General features: G+C 45.0%; 1 protein-coding gene across 1 annotated transcript; it reads right to left on the bottom strand.

Moving 5' to 3' along the window:
* Positions 1 to 7,779: 7,779 nt before the first annotated feature.
* LOC102275012 (olfactory receptor 9I1) lies at positions 7,780 to 8,724 on the bottom strand. Its single transcript, XM_005891132.3, has one exon. It carries the CDS (start codon positions 8,722 to 8,724, stop codon positions 7,780 to 7,782), a length of 945 nt encoding a protein of 314 aa, XP_005891194.2.
* Positions 8,725 to 9,058: the final 334 nt, after the last annotated feature.

Raw genomic sequence — 9,058 nt, 5'->3', positions numbered from 1 at the left:
TTTCTCATGATGTACTCTGCATAGAAGTTAAATAAACAGGGTGACAATGTACAGCCTTGACGTACTCCTTTTCCTATTTGGAACCAGTCTGTTGTTCCATGTCCAGTTCTAACTGTTGCTTCCTGACCTGCATACAAATTTCTCAAGAGGCAGATCAGGTGGTCTGGTATTCCCATCTCTTTCAGAATTTTCCACAGTTGATTGTGATCCACACAGTCAAAGGCTTTGGCATAGTCAATAAAGCAGAAATAGATGTTTTTCTGGAACTCTCTTGCTTTTTCGATGATCCAGCGGATGTTGGCAATTTGATCTCTGGTTCCTCTGCCTTTTCTAAAACCAGCCTGAACATCTGGAAGTTCGCGGTTCACGTACTGCTGAAGCTTGGCTTGGAGAATTTTGAGCATCACTTTGCTGGCATGTGCCTCACCCCTCTGTGGGGATAATAACTGCACCTACATCATAGGGCTGCTAAGGCATCACAGGGTTGCTAAAGACATCTAAAAGTTTTTAGACTTGTGTTTTGCATATAATAGGTATAACTCTTAGCTGTAATAATAGTAGTATTTTATTAGGAATCAGGACAATGAGTTTTTAGGTTCTTTAGATTGTAAAAGAGACCACTCAGATTATCTATAGAATAAGGGTTTATGGTTAAGATATTTATGCTCCAGAAGGCAGACAGGGATTTCTTGGGCGACTTACTGGCAATGCTAGAACTCAGTCTGGAACAGAATTCAAGACTTGGAAAGATCTCATGTGGCACCAGGGACTGTCTCTCTGCTGCTTTCTCAGCATCTGACATTTGCTCATTTCCTCTCGATCTGCCCATAAGCCTGACTCAGCCCTTCTCTCCATATCTTATCATCATTTGTGAGTCTCATTTCTTAGCTAACGTAGTCTTTCCCCATATTTTTCAGTTTAAATCCTCAAGGCAGAGATACCTTTACTGCTCCTGCTTAGTAATCACCACTGTATGAGTCGAGAGCATCTCATGATTCTCCACTCTGTTCACGGATTGATGAAATCTGCTCCAGGGGCTTGTTTAGTCTGATCACCGGAAGGACAAAGTCAAGTGCCAGAACCATAGTTACCTAAGCAAACGGCGACGAGTAGGGTGGTTTCTCCTGTAATGGGAAAGGGACAGAAGTGTAGATACACTCTTCGTTTACACTATTTACCAAGTCTCACACGAAGACCAGTCCTTTGTTTATTCAAAGAGTGTGGATGAAATGAGTGTCAATGAGGGCAGACCTGCTGCAACATGCTAAAGAGCTCCTTTCTGTTAAAGTTCTGTGAAGATGGAGTCCCCTGATCCTGATGACCAAGCCCGAGCTAGTCCCCAAAGGGGAGTGTGTTATAGGATCCCAACGTGCCGTCTACGGGGTCTCACAGATTCGGACAGGACTGAAGCAACTTAGCAGAATGTGTCTTAAGGAAGCAAGAACGTGACTGTGTCTGACTTCAGTGCAATGGAAAGTAGGGAATGGGAACTGTCCGTGCTCTTCCTTAGTCTTGTTGCAGGTTTAAAAAAAAAATTTTTTTTTTAATTGGGGTGTAGTTGCTTCACAATGTTGTATTGCTGCTGCTGCTGCTGCTAAGTTGCTTCAGTCGTGTCCCACTCTATGTGATCCCATAGACGGCAGCCCACCAGGCTCCCCCATCCCTGGGATTCTCCAGGCAAGAACACTGGAGTGGGTTGCCATTTCCTTCTTCAATGCATGAAAGTGAAAAGTGAAAATGAATTCGCTCAGTCGTGTCCGACTCTTCGAGACCCCATGGACTGCAGCCTTCCAGGCTCCTCCATCCATGGGATTTTCCAGGCAAGAGTACTGGAGTGGGGTGCCATTGCCTTCTCCGAATGTTGTGTTAGTTTCTATTATACAACAAAGTGAATCAGCTATATATATATATATATATATATACACACACACATATATGTATGCATATATGCCCTCTCTTTTTTGATTTCCTTCCCAGACATACAGAACAAATGTATGGATACCTACCAAGGGGAAAGATGGGGATGGAATAAATTCGGAGATTGGGATTGACATACATACATACTGGTACTATATATAAAATAGTGCTGTGAAAGTGCTGCATTCAATATGTCAGCAAATTTGGAAAACTCAGCTGTGGCCACAGGACGGGAAAGGTCAGTTTTCATTCCAATCCCAAAGAAAGGCAACGCCAAAGAATGCTCAAACTACCGCACAATTGCACTCATCTCACACGCTAGTAAAGTAATGCTCAAAATTCTCCAAGCCAGGCTTCAGCAATATGTGAACCGTGAACTTCCAGATGTTCAAGCTGGTTTTAGAAAAGGCAGAGGAACCAGAGATCAAATTGCCAACATCCACTGGATCATCGAAAAAGCAAGAGAGTTCCAGAAAAACATCTATTTCTGCTTTATTGACTATGCCAAAGCCTTTGACTGTGTGGATCACAATCAACTGTGGAAAATTCTGAAAGAGATGGGAATACCAGACCACCTGATCTGCCTCTTGAGAAATTTGTATGCAGGTCAGGAAGCAACAGTTAGAACTGGACATGGAACAACAGACTAGTTCCAAATAGGAAAAGGAGTTCGTCAAGGCTGTATATTGTCACCCTGTTTATTTAACTTCTGTGCAGAGTACATCATGAGAAACGCTGGACTGGAAGAAACACAAGCTGGAATCAAGATTGCTGGGAGAAATATCAATAACCTCAGATATGCAGATGACACCACCCTTATGGCAGAAAGTGAAGAGGAACTCAAAAGCCTCTTGATGAAAGTGAAAGTGGAGAGTGAAAAAGTTGGCTTAAAGCTCAACATTCAGAAAATGAAGATCATGGCATCTGGTCCCACCACGTCATGGGAAATAGATGGGGAAACAGTGGAAACAGTGTCAGACTTTATTTTTCTGGGCTCCAAAATCACTACAGATGGTGACTGCAGCCATGAAATTAAAAGACGCTTACTCCTTGGAAGGAAAGTTATGACCAACCTAGATAGCATATTCAAAAGCAGAGACATTACTTTGCCAACAAAGGTTCATCTAGTCAAGGCTATGGTTTTTCCTGTGGTCATGTATGGATGTGAGAGTTGGACTGTGAAGAAAGCTGAGCACGAAGAATTGATGCTTTTGAACTGTGGTGTTGGAGAAGACTCTTGAGAGTCCCTTGGACTGCAAGGAGATCCAACCAGTCCATTCTGAAGGAGATCAGCCCTGGGATTTCTTTGGAAGCAATGATGCTAAAGCTGAAACTCTAGTACTTTGGCCACCTCATGCGAAGAGTTGACTCATTGGAAAAGACTCTGATGCTGGGAGGGATTGGGGGCAGGAGGAGAAGGGGACAACAGAGGATGAGATGGCTGGATGGCATGACTGACTCGATGGACGTGAGTCTGAGTGAACTCCGGGAGTTGGTGATGGACAGGGAGGCCTGGTGTGCTGCGATTCATGGGGTCTCAAAGAGTCGGACACGACTGAGCGACTCGTCTGATCTGATATATAAAATACATCCTTGGAGGAGGAAATGGCAGCCCACTCCAGTATTCTTGCCTGGAAAATCCTGTGGACAGAGGAGCCTGGTGGGCTGCCGTCTGTTGGGTCACATAGAGTGGGACGTGACTGAAGCGACTTAGCAGCAGTTGCTATAGTCCATGGCGTCGCAAAGAGTCAGACATGACTCAGCGACTAAACGACAACAACATAAAACAGATAACTAATGAGATCGTACAGAAAAGGGGACTCTACTTAATGTTCCATGGTGACCTAGACGCAGATTCTCTTTGAATAGCTACTTCACTGTCGTCGCCCCCTTGACTTCTCCACGTTGGTCAGTCTGGTCTCCTCCGCTTGATGTTGCGTATGTCGAGCTTCACATGCCCAGGGAGCAGCTTATATTCACGTCAGGTGCTGACCTCTGAACAGAACAGCTGCAGGCAGCGGGGCAGGCTGTCTCAACAAAACAGCTGTTCCCATGTGGAGGGGCATGGAGGATCAACTTCTCATAAATTCAAGACAGGTTAGAGGGATTCATTGGGCATACAGCAACACATTCAATAAAAAGGACATCCTTGGGTTGCCCTTGAGTGTGTGGGATGCAAATAAACACACTCACTCCTCCTACCCTGCCCTCAAAATTAAACATCCATATTCATTTTATTTCTTAGTTGAAAAGGAATGTTACTCATCTTTCTGTGTTCACTGTCTTGCCTTTTCATTCGCTCATGATCTATTTAATATTTGCTCGTGGCTATGGAATTGTGGCAAGGGCCAGGGTTGACATCAGAAAGTGAACAAAAGAGAAGGAAAGAGAACAATATACACTGAGCAACTGATTGGTGCTGGATTTCTTTTTCATCACTTTATTTAATGTTTGCAATATGCTCTTGAATTAAAAGTTGTTATATTTGTTTTAGACTTGAGGAAATTTAGGATTTGAGACATTAAACCACTTATCGCAGTTGTCAGAGTGAGTTAGTGGTAGAACTGGAATTCGAATACAAGCCTGCTTCTGAGAGTCATGCCTTTGTCTATTGCTGTAAATTGAATAAAAGGACTTTGAGCAAAGGCCCAAAGGGACTGTGAGAGAGTGCTTTCTTAACTGCAAAATGAGGATCTTTATGCTACCGTGGCTTCTGTATTTGCCACCTCCATGAGGCTCAGATGAGACCATGCATGTGCCATAAAAACGGGTTCAAGGGCAATTACTGAGCACTCCTCTGGTTCAAGCTCTGGACCTGGGGACGAGTTCAGCCTGCAGAAAACAGACTCTGCCCTAATGGGTTTCTCAGTCTTGTGAAGGACTTACAGTTACTTTCCCCTCTTACCAGATCTTTTGCTAGAGAAGATAATACGTGCTGCAGCCTTTTCCTTTGCTCTCTGACCTTGCCTTTCCTGGATACGGGATGCTTGGTGGGGAGAACCGTGTATGAGGCGGGCAATATGAGTCAGGAGGGGAGGCCATGCTCCATATCCTTCAGAAACGAAAGACTTGGTCCTTGAGGAAACACTCCCAAAGGCTTAATTCATCTTGAAGGCATCAGAGTAACATTAAATAGGAAAAAAATGAGGGATTAAGTGGGAAGGCAACTTGCAGATTTGCAAATTCCATTGTTCTGGTGTGAACCAGGAGGAGAGACACTCAAGAATCTAGGATGTGAGGAGGAAGGCTCGTTTCTTAACCACTCCCTTCCCGTGACCATTTAGAGACTCACTTTTTAAACACTGAGGTATAGTTGCTTTACAATAATGTGTTGGTTTCTGCTGTACAGCAAGGTGAATCAGCTACATGTATACACATATCCCCTCTTCCTTGAATTTCCTTCCGATTTAGGTCACCACAGATCAGAGCATTGAATAGAGTTGTCAGTGCTATATGGTCGGTTCTCGTTAGTTACATATTTTATGCACGATATCAATAGTGTATATATGTCAACCTCAATCTCCCGATCCATTCCACCTTCCCTCTTGGTGTATGTCATTCTATAAGTCTGGGCAGAGACTCACTTTTGTCTTATACAACATTCCCCACTTACTGAGGGAATCAGTCACTTCTGCATTAAAAAAAAGACTAGCTTTTTTACAAAACCTTTTTGTTTTGTATTGGAGTGTAGCCGAGTAACAACACTGCGATGGTTTTAGCTGAATGATGCAGGGACGGAGTCCTACATATACGTGTATCGATTCTGCCCCAAACTCTCCTCCCCTCCAGGCTGCCACAGAAGACTATTTAACTTTACCCACTGGCATCTTCAGAAATAATCCTCGTCCCAGAGAAGAAGGCAGAACTGACGGGGGCAAAACTGGGAAGGAAAGGACGGGAAACCCAAGTCTGGGCACAAAGAGCACTGGGCTGGGGAAGACTAACCGAAGACTCCCGGGGCCTCCGACACTGAGAGTGACGATGTCAGTGAGCAGCTTGAGACTTCTGGGCTCTAAGGAACGGAGTGGGGTTGGGAGCAAGAGAAGAAAGTACACTTGAATTGCTGGAAACAAGTGTTATCATATACACAGTTAAAATTAAAAAAAAATTTATTGAAGTATAGTTGCTCTACAATGTGTTAATTTCTACTGTATAGCAGAGTGATTCACTTATACATACATATACATATATACATAATGTATTCTTTTTTCATATTCTTTTCCATTATGGTTTATAAAGGATATCACAGGATATTGAATATAGTTTCCTGTGCCATACAGTAGGACCTTGTTGTTTATTCCTGCTATATATAAGAGCTTGCATATGTTAACCCCCAGGCATCCCCAGTGGCTCATCTAGTAAAGAATTCGCCTGCCAATGCAGGAGATACAAGAGATCTGGGTTCCATCCATGGGTCAGGGAGATCCCTTGGAGAAGGAAATGGCAGCCCACTCCAGTATTCCTGCCTGGAAAACTCATGGACAGAGGAGTCTGGTGGGCTACAGTCCATGGGGGCTCAAGAGTCAGAAGATAGACTCATTCACACATCTGCTAACCCCAACTCCCTACTCACCTCCATTCTCCCTTCCCCGTGGCAACCACAAGTCATTCACACATCTGCTAACACCAACTGCCTACTCACCTCCATCCTCCGTTCCCTGTGGCAACCACAGTCTGATCTCTGCATCTGTGAGTCTGCTTCTGTTTTATAGATAAGCTCTTTTGTGTCACATTTTAAATCCCACCATAGGTGTATATTGTCTCCCTACTTATTTAACTTCTATGCAGAGCACATCATGAGAAACCCTGGGCTGGAGGAAGCACAAGCTGGAATCAAGACTGCCGGGAGAAATATCAATAACCTCAGATATGCAGATGACACCACTCTTATGGCAGGAAGTGAAGAAGAACTAGAAAGCCTCTTGATGAAAGTGAAAGAGGAGAGTGAAAAAGTTGGCTTAAAGCTCAGCATTCAGAAAACGAAGACCATGGCATCCAGTCCCATCACTTCATGGCAAATAGATGGGGAAATAATGGAAACAGTGAGAGACTTAATATTTTTGGGCTCCAAAGTCACTGCAGGTGGTGACTGCAGCCATGAAATTAAGGTGCTTGCTCCTTGGCAAAAAAGCTATGACCAAACTAGACAGCATATTAAAAAGCAGAGACATTACTCTGCCAACAAAAGTCCATCTAGTCAAAACTATGGTTTTTCAATAGTCATGTATGGATGTGAGAGTTGGACTATAAAGAAAGCTGAGCACCAAAGAATTGATGCTTTTTAACTGTGGTGTTGGAGAAGACTTGTGAGAGTCTTGGACTGCAAGGAGATCCAACCAGTCCATCCTAAAGGAGATTGGTCCTGAGTGTTCATTGGAAGGACTGATGATGAAGCTGAAACTCCAATACTTTGGCCACCTGATGCAAAGAACTGACTCATTTGAAAAGACTCTGATGTTGGGAAAGATTGAAGGTGGGAGGAGAAGGGGATGACAGAGGATGAGATGGCTGGATGGCATCACCAACTCAACGGACTTGAGTTTGAATGTGCTCTGGGAGTTGCTGAAGGACAGGGAAGCCTGGTGTGCTGCAGACCATGGGGTCGCAAAGAGTTGGACACGACTGAGCAACTGAACTGAACTGAATAGGTGATATAGTATGGTGTTTGTCTTTCTTTTTCTGACTTAACTCACTGAGGATGCTGATCTCCAGGTCCATCCATGTCGCTGCTGATCTGCAGTCTTTCTTGTGTGCTGTGTAGTTACTGTCTCTCTGAGGATGCAGGTTGCATATACTGCTGGTGCCTGTTAGGATAGGTTGATATGGGGAACAAAATGGACCGAGAGAGCCTTTCACCCAGATCTACATGCTCTGGGACACCTGGAACCTACCAGCGACCTTTCTGAAGGCTGCTTTCACATCTGTGTTTCTCAGGCTATAGATCAGAGGGTTCAGCATGGGGATGACCACAGTGTAGAAGACAGACACTGCCTTGTCTTCCTCTAGGGATGTGCCTGAAGCACTCCGCAGATACATGAAGGCAAGGGTCCCGAAGAACAGAGCCACAGCAGTGAGGTGGGAGGCACACGTGGAGAAAGCCTTAGCCCTGCCCTCTGAAGAGCTGACCTTCAAAACAGCCTTGATGATAAGCAGGTAGGAGATCAGGATGACCAAGGCATTGACCAAAATCACAAAGTTGCCAAAAAAGACAATGACAATCTCCACATCTTTTGTGTCACTGCAGGCCAGCTTCAGCAGGGGTGGGAGGTCACAGAAGAAGAAGTTGATCTGATTGTCGTCACAGAAGGAGAGGGTAAACGCGCACGAGGTACGCAGGATGGACCCCGTTAGCCCACAGACGTAGGCTCCGAGCACCAGCGCCCAGCAGATCCTGGGAGGCATGGTCACGGTGTAGAGCAGCGGGCTGCTGATAGCCACGTAGCGATCGAGGGCCATCACCGACAGCAGGAAACACTCCGTGCCTGCACAGATGGTGAAGAAGAAGAACTGGGCAGCACACTGGCCGTAGGAGATGACTGTCCTGCCCGCGGCCAGGGTGGCTAGGACCTGAGGGGTGATGACTGAGGTGTAGCAGGTGTCCAGCAGGGAGAGGTGGCTCAGAAAGAAGTACATTGGGGTGTGGAGCCGGACATCCTCCTGGATCAGAATGATCATGCCCAGGTTGCCCAGAAGGGTGACTAGATAGAAACTCAGAAATGCCATGAAGAGGGGGATCTCCAACTCAGGATAGTCAGGAAAGCCCATGAGGATGAACTCAGTTACTATGGTGAGATTATTCTTGGCCATGGATTCCACATGGACTGGAGATCTGAGGTTGAGAATGAAATGGGAAAAAATAAATCTCAGAATTGAAGAACAGATGTTTTCTCTCCTCACTGCAGATGGTGACTGCAGCCATGAAATTAAAAGACGCTTACTCCTTGGAAGCAAAGTTATGACCAACCTAGATAGCATATTGAAAAGCAGAGACATTACTTTGCCAATAAAGATCCGTCTAGTCAAGGCTATGGTTTTTCCAGTGGTCATGTACGGATGTGAGAGTTGGACTGTGAAGAAAGCTGAGTGCCAAAGAATTGATGCTTTTGAACTGTGGTGTTGGAGAAGACTCCTGAGAGTCCCT

This window comes from Bos mutus, chromosome 15 (assembly GCF_027580195.1).
Source record: "Bos mutus isolate GX-2022 chromosome 15, NWIPB_WYAK_1.1, whole genome shotgun sequence".
Lineage (NCBI taxonomy): Eukaryota > Metazoa > Chordata > Mammalia > Artiodactyla > Bovidae > Bos > Bos mutus.
The sequence above is the reverse complement of the archived record's forward strand: the minus strand, read 5'-3'. Positions and strand labels throughout refer to the sequence as shown.

What these genes read in the sequence shown, in the direction of transcription:
- LOC102275012 (XM_005891132.3), bottom strand. Translation starts at nt 8,724, where the DNA reads ATGGCCAAGAATAATCTCACCATAGTAACTGAGTTCATCCTCATGGGC.